The sequence below is a fragment of the Entelurus aequoreus genome, linkage group LG20 (genome assembly GCF_033978785.1).
Source record: "Entelurus aequoreus isolate RoL-2023_Sb linkage group LG20, RoL_Eaeq_v1.1, whole genome shotgun sequence".
In the NCBI taxonomy this organism is placed as follows: Eukaryota; Metazoa; Chordata; class Actinopteri; order Syngnathiformes; family Syngnathidae; genus Entelurus; species Entelurus aequoreus.
In genome coordinates this window covers 50,216,295-50,231,598 of record NC_084750.1, presented here as the reverse complement: position 1 = coordinate 50,231,598, position 15,304 = coordinate 50,216,295, and the positions used below count along the sequence as shown (strand labels likewise).

The 15,304-nt window shown below is 40.2% G+C and overlaps 3 protein-coding genes across 10 annotated transcripts in view; 1 reads left to right on the top strand and 2 right to left on the bottom strand.

The window, feature by feature from the left end:
- Positions 1-15,304, bottom strand: part of LOC133636338 (gastrula zinc finger protein XlCGF48.2-like) — a 359,822-nt gene that overhangs the window by 218,941 nt on the left and 125,577 nt on the right. The gene's annotated exons all lie outside the window — the stretch shown is intronic.
- LOC133636329 (gastrula zinc finger protein XlCGF57.1-like) overlaps positions 1-15,304 on the top strand; it is a 243,662-nt gene that overhangs the window by 168,766 nt on the left and 59,592 nt on the right. The window lies entirely within an intron of this gene.
- On the bottom strand, positions 2,018-14,741 carry LOC133636325 (up-regulator of cell proliferation-like). Its single transcript, XM_062030224.1, has 2 exons — positions 14,671-14,741; positions 2,018-6,691 (listed from the first exon to the last, which is right to left on the bottom strand). The coding sequence occupies exons 1-2, from the start codon at positions 14,696-14,698 to the stop codon at positions 2,067-2,069; spliced, it is 4,653 nt and encodes a 1,550-aa protein (XP_061886208.1). The 5' UTR covers positions 14,699-14,741; the 3' UTR covers positions 2,018-2,066.

Here is a 15,304-nt window from a genome sequence, read left to right as displayed (position 1 = left end):
AAACGTTTAGATATTAGTTATTGTTTGGAAAACATTACAATGGCATGTACTACAAACATATAATGGTTTTATGAAATGATGTGATAATATTGTTCAGCATTTAATCTTAGCAAGCAGACTTTTGTAGGTGTCTCGTACTAGCTGCTTATCCATAGTTTAAGAAATAGGAAAATGTTATTTATGTTGCACCCAGACGTCTATTAGTGACATACCGGAAAGGTCAGCGTGGAGAGCAAGCTGTGTCTGTGTGCCAAAGTTTATGCTGGATCATCCAGTGAGTTAAGTCAGGACTTGACCAAACAAACTAAAACACGTCAAATGCAGCATTGGCAGCAGCTACATATTTCCATGGAAAAATGTCTGTCGTTTGGACGTTTGTGGCTGCATGCCGCAGAGGCTGGCTGCAACTTCTTCTTGTTGTGGCAAAATGAATATTTTAGCAATCTCATCCAACAATTTTAGTCTAAGTACCGTATTTTTCGGAACACGGGGCGCACCGGATTACAAGGCGCATTAAAGCGTTCATATATGATTTTTTTTTTCTACATTTAAACACTTTCTTCTGGTCTACACAACATGTAATTGTGGTTCTTTGGTCAAAATGTTGCATAGAGTATGTTTTACCGACCATCTTCATGCCGCTTTCCAACTGTCCCTTTAGGATGCATCATTTTGTAGGCGGTCTTACTTGCGTGCATGAGACAAAGACTGTTGTGATTGATACTCATGCCTTTCCCAATGTTTAATCAAAAACATTCCTGTTTTTGCTAATATCACAATCATATAAAGTCGGTATTTAGCTCATTCTTTTTGCCCCACAAAAACGGTAATACATATTAAATACAAGTTATTTTCCATATGGTCAACTGAACCACTATTGGTCTGGCCTGTCCGAATCACTGGAACAATAAAACCCCACCCCACCACAGTAGGTTTGTGATTTGGGGAAGCCTAACTTTTGTTTTTAAACATTTCAAACAAATGAAAGTAGAAACACTTATGTCAACGAATCTCCCAGAGAACAGTACATTATCAAATGGTGTATTCATTAATAATTAATCAAGGAACACTGTACAATATAAATTATTCTCTATTAGATACAATATTTGTTTGAACCATACACTATAAACAAAATTTGCACAAAAAAAAAATCATTTTGGATATTATTTTGTCCACACATCTTTTACATATAACAGTTGTTTCAAAATGTGAAATTGTCCTGAAAATGGCGCTGTATAGCTTATAGAAAGATGCACTTTAATTATTGGCAACACTGCCGCACAACTCTCATATAAACACTTTAAATCACTTTGAATGTGGCAGTACTATCTACTGTTCTTATTATTTCATTCATGAACACTTAAAGGTTTGCAACCTTTATGCGTATGCTTTTACTGATGGCGCTAACGTTCCAATGTGTTTAAAGTATTATATCCCGCTCTCTTGCGGCTTTGAGCACGTAATGAAGGAACATGCACTCGCGCATTAGCTTTGTGTGTAGTCAGCTATAGATAGTGATTTGGATAGCTAAGGTTATCCATCATTTAATGTCAATTATATCATACCAACAATATGAATGTAACTTGTTAGTTACTTCACTGGGACTGCTGTTGTGTGTGTGCATGCGCTCCCTGTGCGAACGCGTGTACCAGATAGCATTGAGTGACAAGCAGTAAGGACAAAGAAATGCTTCGAACCGACAAGCAATTTCCATTCAATGTAATTATTAGTTGTGAAAAACATTGACACTATAAAAATATAAAAATCTTCTGCTAAACCACTTATGGTTCATAAAATAGCTGGTGGTGGTGTTATAATTTTTGTTTGAAAAATCAAGCTATGGGAAAGTTGTAAACGACTCCTTTAATCTATTCTTAGATGAAAATAACGTGAAAATCTTTGAACACGTAATTTGTGTAGAATTTCATTGTCATCGTAGTTGCATACAATCAGCATAATTAAGTACCCAGAAAGCAGCCAAAGAAATGTGATTTATTATGAGCGTTACCAATATGAACTTATGTTACACCATGCACAAGGTTTATGACTGATGTCGATGGAAAAGATTATCGTTTGTTAAAAGAATCTTTCAGACCCTCCAGGGCTTTTGCCCTTGTGATTTTCATCCAGGCCTCAGGGACTTTAGCTGGCTTGGCCTGGTACTCTTTAGCAAATCTCTCATTGTAGTGTACCAGTACAAACTTCCAGTAATCAGATGATTCTATTGTGGGGTCTGGAGGAATGTGCCAGTCAGGATAGATGGTACTGTAATCCCGGTATGGAACCCACACCTCAGCCTTGTCCGGATGTCGAAATCTACAAGTACCATGAACATCACTTGGGCATAGATCTTCAACCAGTACTTCATCGGTATTGTATCTGTATTGTCCAAGCCCTTGTGGTCTATGCACAGCAGCATGATGCATCTTGTGTTCTTTGCCTCCAGCCTCACAAGGAATTTTACAAAATGGACACTGGTGTCCGCATCCAAATACTTTCTTGAAGAGTTCATCCTGTGGTTTTATCGCAAGTTTATTCAGGGTTTCAGGTACGTCTTCGATGTTGGAGAATTCTTCATGGAGTGTTTCCTTTAACTTGCTCAAGGATGCAATAAAACTTTGGGTGAATGACTGGCATGTGCTTTTGATCTGAAACAGAGTGCGTTTTACAGTATCCTCTAATATTACAATGTCTTTGCTCAGATATGTGCGCATTATGCTTACAAGCTTTGGAACATTGTCATTGTCATCTGATACCTTTTTTAAACTCTCCTCAATTGCGTTTGATATTTTGGTTACCACAACTTCCAGGTTTTTCTGCTTCAAATTGCACAAAGTATTGTCTTGCATTTCTTTTAAGATCTGCTCAAATATCCAATCCTTAACATACATTTTGTAGTGAAGAATGTACTTGACAAAAGCATCAAAGTCATCTTTCTGCAGTAACTCTTTCTGAATGTTGTACTGGAAGGAACAGCGTGAACTGTACTCCACTGAATGGCTGCTTGTCAAAATAAAATCTACAATGTCAATTCCCAAAACTCTGTTCAGGTAATCCTCGATGGCAGGCTTGATACAAAACTGGACAAAATCCTTTGCTTTGCGTTGGCAATGATCTGTCTGTTTGTACAAATCCAGAAAGTCTGACAAATATTGAGGCTTGTACTTCTCCAGCTGTGTTTGGGGGTCATTGTTCGACAAGAATTTTTGGTGCATTAGCAGGAATTCTCTTGCGGCAAATCCACAAATATGAAGTTTGATGTCAATTTCAAATTTTATGTTGAATTTGACAGGCCTGGAATGCTTTAATAGCAGGTCATCAATCATTTTCAACAGATCACGTGACAAAGAATCATGGTAATCACTATTTGATTTAGTTTGTTCAACAACAAACGCTGTTGATGTCGCAATGACTTCATTTGCAAAGATCTGTAACTTTCCTGTCAAAGTATGTTTGAACTTCTCGGCTATGGAGTCAACATGGTTCATATAGGTCATAAATGGGGCCTTTCCATGGCTTGTTAGGTCTTTAATATGCTGTAAATCTTCACTCACGTTCCGATATGAGCAATTCTTCCTCAGCTGGTTGAGAACGGCGGCAGGTATTTCTTGTTTTTTCAATGCAGGTACACATGCAGTAGCAGCAGCCCACATTTTGTCAAACTCTTCTCTCAGTTGGTCATCAGACAGTTGGGTGTCTTTGCAGTCGCTCAGAAGCCGCATGACTCTGTCTTCAATCCTGCCAGAGTACTCCTGTATTATGTCCAGAGCCTTTTCCAAAGCTATGTTTCGCTCAAGGGCTCCTTCCAAATTCGAATTCACTGAATGTTGAATCTCATTTGACAGACTTGTGATGGAATTGAAGAAGTCAGTTTTGTATTTCTCTATCAAACTTACATGTATGTCTTTCTTTCTGTAATAATCAGCCAGTTTCTCTTTCATTTTTCTTTTTTGTGATTCTATTTCCTCAGCAAGTTCTGTTTTTTTTAACATGACCAACGTTTCCAAGCCATTCTTGTTGTTGGCATTCACAACTTCTGACTCTGCTGCTGTCTGTCTGGACAATATTTCCTTACGCATCTCCCACTCCCACTGGTTGAACTCTTTGCACAGGTTTTCATAAGTGTGAGCCACAAGTGTGTTTCTGAAACTAAAGATGAAGTTCTCATACTTCACTGATTTCCACAGACTCGTCATCCATTGTAGAAACTCTGGAATATTTGAAGCTTTAGATTGTTTTTTTCCGCGCACTGTCTCCAGAAGATATTTCTTGAACTCTGAAACAGCTTCACTGTAACCAGTGTTTACTGGTGCCATTGGAGGGGTTCCATGCCAAAGTCCTGGGATGTTCCAGTTGTTGTTTTCTACGTCATAGTCCAGCACATCAGTGAACGCTTGAATCCCAGGTGTTCTCTCCATATGAGCTGCGATTTGTGTCATTTGATTTAGTTGGTCCAAGAGGTGTTTTCTGTCTGTCAGAGTTCTGGTATGAGCCGAAACTCCAGCAACATTTTGGTGCACAAAATGACAAATTGTCTTTTTCCCAATTTGTTTCATTCTCAGGAAGGCATGAACAGCAATTTGCAGGACATCTTTCATTTCGTTTGCGTTCTCCATTGCAATGTTTACAATAGTAACATCACTTAAGCCAATGACAAAGGTTGCCAGCTGGTTGTCATGCTCATAGCTATCTTCTAGTTGCGCGAGATCAGGAGATTTCAGACCTTCTGTATCAATAAGGAGAATGAAGTCACAACCCAATTCTTTTTCTGTATTTTCTCCAACTTTGAAAAACAGCATATAGGCCCCTCTTGTACATCTACCACTGCTGACAGGAAACTGAACACCAAACATGGTGTTGAGAAGGGTTGACTTTCCAGTACTTTGAACACCCAAAACAGTTAGTACGAGCAACCTGCTCTTTCCCCCGACCATCTTGTGAAGCTCCATTAGCATATCTGTCACCCACTTCTCTGGAATGTTGGAGGCAACACCATCCAACAGTTCTAATGAATAACCACCCAACAGCATTTCAGCAGCTACTTTAGGCAAATGTGATATTTTAGCCATGGCAATGTCTGAGTGAAAAGAAACCTCATAGTAAAGTCCCATTTCTCTCATGTAATGCTCTACCCCTAATGAGGTGTCCAATAAAGCTTGATCAATCTCTGCAATAAGTTTGGCATCATTGGTTTTGCATTGCTCTTTGAAAGTGTTACGCAGTCTGGTTAGTGTATCCCGAGATTGGCTATTAAACTTGAATTTCATCCACTTCAAGAAAACATTTCTTCTCTCTGTGTTGCTTGTCGATAAGGTTTTGATGAAATCGTGCATTCCTTGAGATAATTGTTGCTTGTTTTGCTCTTTCCAAATGTGTATTTTCTCTTCTTGTATCTGAGCTTTATAATGCTCAACAGCACCAGTGCCAACATTACTCATTCTGCATTCCTGCTTCTCCAGTTGTGATAATCTCTTCCACTTTTCTCCTTGCAAAGGTAGTTGTTGTTTTTTGAAGTGTGGTATACTTCTCACACCAACACCCCTCAAGATTTTCTCTGCAGTTTCTTTCTGGTCGAGAGTTTTATTTTCATCCACAGTCAGACCTAATACAACTGCTTTTTCCGCCATATCTTCAATACTCATTGTGCTTTTTATGGAACACAGTGAGTTCTTGATGGCCCCACAAATTACTTTGGCAAACTCTGCTGTATTTGCTCTTGAATTTTTGACTTTAACATTGCTTTTTGGTACATCCAATTCTTCTAGTGTTTTCTTGACATCATCAGTGACTCTCTCTTTGTGGACAACAACAAAATAGAGTTTAGATTTTGCATCTTGAAGAGCCTTCAGTTTGTGATGCTCCTCTTCTTCAAACTCGTCCAGGAATACAAAGATTGCATTGGACACTTCATAAAGAAAAGCAAACTGTGTATGTGACTCACAGATGTGTCCTCTCAAATTAGCAAATGCAACTGGCTCTGGAAATATGTCAAGATTTTCTCTCCCACAAGGAAGGAACCAGCAAACTTCCACCAAACCATTTGACAGTTTTCGAGTCAATGCTCCTCCTTCCATGTCTCTGTGTATGAACATATTTTGATTCTGCTGGCCACGGCTGAGAACTTGATTTAAAAACTGAGATTTAGATGAACTGCAGTTTTTTAACCTTACAAAGGAAACGAATGGTATTTTAGCCTGAACAATATTGTCCTCCACAAATCCTCTTGATTGACACATGTCATGTGGACACCACTCTTTGACAATTTCTCTAAGAGCCCATATCATCAGGGTACACTGATTGGAGTTGGTTTGGGGCAACAGCAACGGGACAGAAAACTGGCATAACGACATCTTGAGGGCAATTTCCTGCTGCAAGAAGCTGTCTGCACATAGAAATAGACCTACAATTAGGTCAAGAGGATGGACTGTGTTTTCAGAGGGGTCATTTGCAGTGTAAAGGTCTGTGTCAAATCTATAATCATCATCCTCATGACTGCTCAGTAATGGTGTGCAATTCCTGCACCCAGCATTGATTTGAAACAGTTTTCTCAGGAAATGAAATGGCATTTCATCCACTGATAAAACAGCTTTTTCATGTGTGCTGCTTTTGTTGACTTCCAAAATAGACTGAAGACTGAGGTTGTTTGGATAATATTTCTTCAGCCCAAGTTTGGAGATGACGTCCAACAGAACTGTCAAAGAGAAAGATTACATTATTAAAAAAATGTTGATAACTGTATCCATCATTTCTCTGAGTTGTATGAGTAGTATACATCATGAAAGTCAAGTCAATACAATTCCAGGTTTTGTGACAAAGAACCATATAGAGTGTAGACCTGTGGAAATTACAAGTTTATTTTAACAGTGGTATTTTGCTAATATATAAGCAAGTCCTAAGTGAGTTACAAAAAGTAAAATGATTAGTCTAAAGCAAATGCTTATTTACATTCTCATATGTTGGTGACATACCTTCATTTCCACCTAGTCAATATGAAGGAATACTGTCATTAAATAGAAACAACGGCTCTACCGTGTAATTTAAGTGTATTTCACTACAGTAATTTTCCTTGTAAAAACATATTGTCTTACATGTTGAAACACTTTCATGCATTTTGTCCAAATAATAGTTCTTAAAGAGGCTCTATCAAGCAAAACCAACATTTCTTACCTATTGGTACCTGCTTATGTGTATTTGGGATCTGCATAAGTCCCAAAAATTTGAAATCAAACTGTGGAGGCGTTGCAGAGATACAATATTTATAAAACAATGTTGCCTTCCTTTAAACTTCCTCCAAATAGCCTATTTGGAATTTTGTTCCAAGTGTGACATCAGCCGATTATCCATATATGATAGACATTTACCCAAACATTCTTTGCTCGATTCAGCCTTTTTTAATTCAGTGTTGGTTGTTATAACCAGCGCAAGTCACTACACAAACTTTCAGCCTCATCTGAAGTCAAATGGGTTTTACGTTTAACTTGTATGATTTGTGGAAATGTGCCTTTAACTGTGAATAAGTCGCTTCAAGTGTATGCCTAAAAGAGTCCTGCTTCACCCACAAAGATAGATTTTCCAAAAAATTACTTTTAATGGTGGGCTCTGTGTCTACTATCTATGTGGCAATGAAGGAGACAATGAAACTGTAAGTAATAACAGTCGCTTAGAAATGTGTGAATGACATGTTAGCAATCTTAGCTCGATTTGTTGTGTAGCTAGCTTAGCCTTCTATTGTAAGACAATAGCATCACCACCTTTCGACAAAAAAACAATAAATATTTGTTTAAACTACTGTTAATTGGATCAGTGCCTGTTGTGTTTGGCAATGGACCTATTAGTAATATATTCCATTATTACGATTGCGATGGAGCTCGTAGCTTACTTACTGTATAGCCGGCTGTAACCTCTTTTGTTTACAAGTGGTCAAAGCAGCAGCAGTGAAAGTATTAACATGATATAGAATACTCGGGTTGTCCCAATACCAATATTTTGGCACCTGTACCAAAATGTATTGCGATACTTTTCAAAATATAGGGGACCACAAAAAAAAATCATTTTAGGCTTCAGTGAAATTAAATAAATCTTACAATATGTTAACCATATGGTTCTCATTGCATTCAAGAAAGATTTTAGAAGAGTAAAATACAAAATTAAAAGGCATTAAAGACATTGTAACAATTTACAAGTTAATATATTGCATATAGTCTGCTATAATCTAGGATTAGGTTAGAATAAAATATTTTTTGACATTATGTTTTATGAGTTATGGTTGCCACTCTAGGTTTATGCTTTAAGGAAAATACAATCATTAGTAACTACTAAAACAATACTATGACTAAAAGTACACAGATTAGACATGTAGATGGTAAAACACACATTGTTCAGGATGAAACACAAATTGTAGGAATTTGGTCCAAAATTCATTCATTTTACTTGCATTAGTTTATGTTACATGGATAGTTTGGACTCGGCTAATATTTGGCATCCAGCCAAACAGCTGTGTGCACATAACTGTGTGCACAACAGAGGAGCTCGTTAACTTTATTACCTGTCGATCTGACTGCGTGTAGTTGAATGTTTTAGCTAAGTTTGAAGCAAAGGTGGTAATACTTTATTAATGCCACCTTTGGCGAGGCATGTTTTAAAGCAGAGCTTGCAGTGTGACACTTCCGTGTTTAATGTGACATCTTTATTAACCGGTAGAATTGCCTTTATTTGCCATCCCGAACGGGACAAGCGGTAGAAACTTGCTGTTTCTCCTTGTCGGCTCTGTTGAGTGTGTGCGTGCTGACACACGCAACATGCTCCTCTGCTCTGTACATCATCGCCGTACGGCAGCATGTGCTTGAAAAACAGTACCGGTATTTTTCAAAGGCAGTGTAGTAACATTTTGAAATAATTAGTACCGCAGTACTTTATTAGTACCGGTGTACCATACAACACTATATAATAAAAAATAATTTGTATTGTCAATATACAAAAAACATACATCCACAATGTAGCACTGGAGAGAGAAAGACTCTGTAGAAGTTTAACCTTAGCCAGCGTATTGTACCAGAATTTATGGCCGGGCTTCCTTACTTTCTGTCCACCACGTCGGCTCAAGGACGGAGGAGAGGACGCATCCAAACCTTTTCCACTAAGGGCCGCATAAAATGCTCAAAACAGATATTGTGTTAGCATAGTAATATACAAAACCCAAAACCAGTGAAGTTGCCACATTGTGTAAATGGTAAATAAAAACAGAATACAATGATTTGCAAATCCTTTACAACTTATATTCAATTGAATAGACTGCAAAGACAAGATATTTAATGTTCGAACTGAGAAACTTTATTTTTTTTGCAAAATAATCATTAACTTTGAATTTAATGGCAGCAACACACTGCAAGAAAGTTGGCACAGGGGCATTTTTACCACTGTGTTACATGGCCTTTCCTTTTAACAACACTCAGTAAAGGTTTGGGAAATGAGGAGACCAATTTTTGAAGCTTTTCAGGTGGAATTCTTTCCCATTCTTGCTTGATGTACAGCTTAAGTTGTTCAACAGTCTGGTATCTCCTTTGTCGTATTTTATGCTTCATATTGCGCCACACATTTTCAATAGGGGGCCGGTCTGGACTACAGGCAGGCCAGTCTAGTACCCGCACTCTTTTACTATGAAGCCACATTGATGTAACACGTGGCTTGGCATTGTCTTGCTGAAAATAAGCAGGGGCGTCCATGGTAACGTTGCTTGGATGGCAACATATGTTGCTCCAAAAGCTGTATGTACCTTTCAGCATTAATGGTGCCTTCACAGATGTGTAAGTTACGAATACACCCCCATACCATCACAGACACTAGCTTTTGAACTTTGTGCCTAGAACAGTCCGGATGGTTATTCTCCTCTTTGTTCTGGAGGACACGACGTCCACAGTTTCCAGAAACAATTTGAAATGTGGACTCGTCAGACCACAGAACACTTTTCCACTTTGCATCAGTCCATCTTAGATGAGCTCGGGCGTTTCTGGATGTTGTTGATAAATGGCTTTCGCTTTGCATAGTAGAGTTTTAACTTGCATTTACAGATGTAGCGACAAACTGTAGATACTGACTTTTCTGAAGTTTTCCTGAGCCCATGTGGTGATATCCTTTACACACTGATGTCGCTTTTTGATGCAGTACCTCCTGAGGGATCGAAGCATTCAATATGGGTTTTCAGCCTTGCTGCTTACATACAGTGATTTGTCCAGATTCTCTGAACCTTTTGATGATATTACGGACAGCAGATGCTGAAATCCCTAAATTCCTTGCAATAACTGGTTGAGAAATGTTGTTCTTAAACAATTTTACTCACACATTAAGTAGTGACAATCGCCCTATCCTTGTTTGTGAATGACTGAGCATTTCATGGAAGGTGCTTTCATACCCAATCATGGCACCCACCTGTTCCCAATTATACTGTTCACCTGTGGGATGTTCCAAATAAGTCTTTGATGAGCATTCCTCAACTTGATCAGTCTTTTTTGCCACTTGTGCCAGCTTATTTGAAACATGTTGTAGGCATCAAATTCCAAATGAGCTAATATTTGCAAAAAATAACTACGTTTTCCAGTTCGAACGTTAAGTATCTTGTCTTTGCAGTCTATTCAATTGAATATAAGTTGAAAAGGATTTGCAAATCATTGTATTCTGTTTTTATTTACCATTTACACAACGTGCCAACTTCACTGCTTTTGGGTTTTGTAGGTGACTAAGCATAGTATTATTATTTATTGGTTTGAACATTTCAGTTTTTTGTCATTACATACAGATTTTTTTCTTATTTTCTTACATTTTTACTGTTGTTTTTTTATTCTGTAAGAATTGAATACTCCTCTCTGAACTGCCACCTTATCGTGGTAGAGGACTTTGTGTGTTCCAATGATCCTAGGAGCTATGTTGTCCGGGGGCTTCTATGCCCCCTGGTAGGGGTTCCCAAGACAAACAGGTCCTAGGTAAGGGATCAGACAAAGAGCAGCTCGAAGACCTTTATGAAGAATACAAACGAAGGACCCAGACTTCCCTCGCCCGGACGCGGGTCACTAGGGCCCCCCTTTGGAGCAAGGCCCGGAGTTGGGGCACGAGGGCGAGCGCCTGGTGGCCGGGCCTGTCCCCATGGTCCCAACTTGGGTCCCCCCTCCAATGGGCTCACCACTCATGGGAGGGGCCATAGAGGTCAAGTGCAATGTGAGCTGGGCGGCAGCCGAAGGCAGGGCACTTGGCGGTCCGATCCCCGGCTACATAAGCTAGCTCTTGGAACGTGGAATGTCACCTCGCTGGGGGGGGAGGAGCCTGAGCTAGTGTGCGAGGTGGAGAAGTTCCGACTGGATATAGTCGAACTCACTTCGACGCACAGCAAGGGCTCTGGAACCAGTTCTCTCACGAGGGGCTGGACTCTCTTCCACACTGCCGTTGCACGCAGTGAGAGGCGACGGGCTGGGCTAGCAATTCTTGTTGCCCCCCGGCTCAAAGCCTGCACGTTGGAGTTCAACCCGGTGGACGAGAGGGTAGCTTCCCTCCTCCTTTGGGTGTGGGGACGGGTCCTGACTGTTGTTTGTGCTTACGCACCGAAGGGCAGTTCAGAGTACCCACCCTTTTTGGATACACTCGAGGGAGTACTGGAAAGTGCTCCCCCGGGTGATTCCCTTGTCCTACTGGGGGACTTCAACGCTCATGTTGGCAACGACAGTGAAACCTGGAGAGGCGTGATTGGAAAGAATGGCCGCCCGGATCTGAACCCGAGTGGTGTTTTGTTATTGGACTTTTGTGCTCGTCACAGATTGTCCATAACAAACACCATGTTCAAACATGAGGGTGTCTATATGTGCACTTGGCACCAGGACACCCTAGGCCGCAGTTCCATGATTGACTTTGTAGTTGTGTCATCGGATTTGCGGCCTCATGTTTTGGACACTCGGGTGAAGAGAGGGGCGGAGCTTTCTACCGATCACCACCTGGTGGTGAGTTGGCTGCGATGGTGGGGGAGGATGCCGGACAGACCTGGCAGGCCCAAACGCATTGTGAGGGTCTGCTGGGAACGTCAAGCAGAGTCTCCTGTCAGAGAGACTTTCAATTCCCACCTCCGGAAGAACTTTGAACATGTCACAATGGAGGTGCTGGACATTGAGTCCGAGTAGACCATGTTCCGCACCTCTATTGTCGAGGCGGCTGATTGGAGCTGTGGCCGCAAGGTAGTTGGTGCCTGTCGTGGCGGTAATCCTAGAACCCGTTGGTGGACACCAACGGTGAGGGATGCCGTCAAGCTGAAGAAAGAGTCCTATCGGGTTCTTTTGGCTCATAGGACTCCGGAGGCAGCGGACAGGTACCGACAGGCCAAGCGGTATGTGGTTTCAGCGGTCGCGGAGACAAAATCTCGGACATGGGAGGAGTTCGGGGTAGCCATGGAAAATGACTACCGGAAGGCTTCGAAGCGATTCTGGACCACCATCTGCCGCCTCAGGAAGGGGAAGCAGTGCACTGTCAATACCGTGTATGGTGAGGATGGTGTTCTGCTGACCCCGACTGCGGATGTTGTGGATATTTCGAAGACCTCCTTAATCCCACCAACACGTCTTCCTATGAGGAAGCAGTGCCTGGGGAATCTGTGGTGGGCTCTCCTATTTCTGGGGCTGAGGTTGCTGAGGTATTTAAAAAGCTCCTCGGTTGCAAGGCCCTGAGGGTGGATGAGATCCGCCCGGAGTTCCTTAAGGCTCTGGATGCTGTGGGGCTGTCTTGGTTGACAAGGCTCTGCAACATCGCGTGGACATCGGGGGCGGTGCCTCTAGATTGGCAGACCGGGGTGGTGGTTCCTCTCTTTAAGAAGGGGAACCGGAGGGTGTGTTCCAACTATCGTGGGATCACACTCCTCAGCCTTCCCAGTAAGATCTATTCATGTGTACTGGAGTGGAGGCTACGCCGCATAGTCGAACCTCGGATTCAGGAGGAACAGTGGGGTTTTCGGCGGAGGAAACTCATTTTGGCCGCTTGTACCAGTGATCTTGTCCTTTCGGCCATAACCCAAAGCTCATGACCATAGGTGAGGATGGGAACGTAGATCAACCGGTAAATTGAGAGCTTTGCCTTCCAGCTCAGCTCCTTCTTCACCACAATGGATCGATACAGCGTCCGCATTATTGAAGACTCCGTACCGACTGTCGATCTCATTCATTTTTTTTCATTTCATTCATTTTTTATTTATCTCCTTCGTTGATGTGCATTTTTGATCAATAGACAATTAAACTTTAGCAACTAAACACATATTTACACACCTATGCTTGAGAAGGAACAGGATAAAGAAAATCTCATATTTCCTGCCCCATTCAACATAATAAGTAGTCTTACTTAAGGGATAGCCCAGATTCACAAGCATAATAACTAAACACATACATCCAAATATAATGAAAACAAACAAAACACACACACACACAAAAACAACGAGTGCAAAACTTCATGAAGTACAAACCGAACAAAAAAAGTAATATACACCTCACGGGATGATACAAAACAAATACAAAACCAGAGAAAAAACAAGTAAAATAATAAATATAAAGCAAAATGTAGACACTTATTGTTCTGTTTTTATATATTGTTTTCAATTGGAAATATATATACTGTATATCGGTGCAGCATATGCTGGGCTCTCGACATGAGAATGTTATTTTACATGGTATTAATATAGAGTATTTTTCAGGTTTCACCGACTCAAGTCCAAACTGCAACAGGTAAAATGGAAATTAAGCAGCTGAGAAGTTAATTTTTAAACAACTTTACACACTCATGTTGTTGCTTCATCAGCATTTGCTTTATTGGCCAAGTATGTTTAAGGCATAAAGCATTTGACTTGTGCTATCATATGCTGCTAATACTCTGAGGTACAATTCTAGTATGTCTGATGAACGCTTTAAAACACAGTCTCTCTGCTTGTCTTGACCCTAATCACCTGCTGGAATGCACGCTGCGTGCACATGCAGGATTTCGCAGACACCTGGAAATATTATGTTAAAGGACGTTGTAGGCTACATGTCTTCAAAAAAGATAGACGGAGATGGTTATTGGATCTAATTCTAATTTAATAGCTGCATCAGTTACTTTTATTGTGTATGTTGAGCCAAAGTCAGAGAACGTTACCATCAACCCAGCATAAGGGTTTACAGGGGCAGGAGCGAGCCATCATAGTGGTACCTTAACGAAGCAGTATAATCCACGCTTTATTAGCGTTCCAAAAAGTTCATTTTTATGGGAATTTCAATTAGTCTTGGTTTTTTGCGTATGGTTTGAAAACATAACCTCAACAGATAATAGGTTCTACTGTAAGTCCACATTGGACATAAGTATAAATACACCTTATATTCCTGGAATCAGATTGCAAAATGTTTTTTTTAACACATCAGTGTGCCAGAATTACTCATTGAACAGATGCCAAAATTGCATTATCTCAGTTATTTGGCAATTGCACTTTCTTCAAATGGTTAATTTCACAACCATTGCCTTAACACATTGTTGAGCTGATGACTAAATGCAATGTTTTTAAAAAGTGGTGTTTTCAGACAACTAAGTGATATCTCACTTATTGCTTTGAGAAGCATCAACAGATCATATTTAATCATATCTATAGACACACATATTTATTTACTCAAAGCAAGTATGCACCTGTTGGCTTTTGTTCTTCAGTGCTCATGGTAGCCACGGTTCGATGGAACCTCTGAACTCCCCGGTCTTTAAAAGTCTGTAGGCCACAATGTTATTTTTTTGTTATATTTATGTTTTTAATGTTGTTTCACACCCATTTTTATGATGCACAAAACATTGACAATTTATCTGTGATTCACTCTAAAAATCAGGTAAGAAAACAAAAATGTGATATTTATTATCCACACACCAATGACAGTTTACTCACCCTCCATATCAGCTGGCAGTGTCCTGGAGTTGACTCTCTTCTCTGGTATTTAACAGCAGCAAAAAGCTGGCAGTGTCCTGGAGTTGACTCTCTTCTCTGGTATTTAACAGCAGCAAAAAGAAAGTGAAACCCTTTTATAACTCTTGATAAAAAAGTTTATTAACATTGTATTTTTCCTGTTTGTGCTGTCGGTTGTCATTTACTGCACTGAAACTGAATGTTTAGAAAACACTGCGAGTGCCTACTATTGTATACAACTCAACTTATACTTTACATCAGATTTGGGCAATTATTTTGACCCATTGCAATACAAAATTGTATAGCTATATAAATAAATGTATACAAAAAAGGTATACATACACACATATATATACAGTATATATATAA

Bases quoted from the DNA above. Each gene is read 5' to 3' on its own strand.
- LOC133636325 (XM_062030224.1), bottom strand. From the start codon at position 14,698: ATGAGCACTGAAGAACAAAAGCCAACAG. The intron at 6,692-14,670 runs GTGCATACTTGC...TCTCTTTGACAG, and splicing joins TGAAGAACAAAAGCCAACAG to TTCTGTTGGACGTCATCTCC.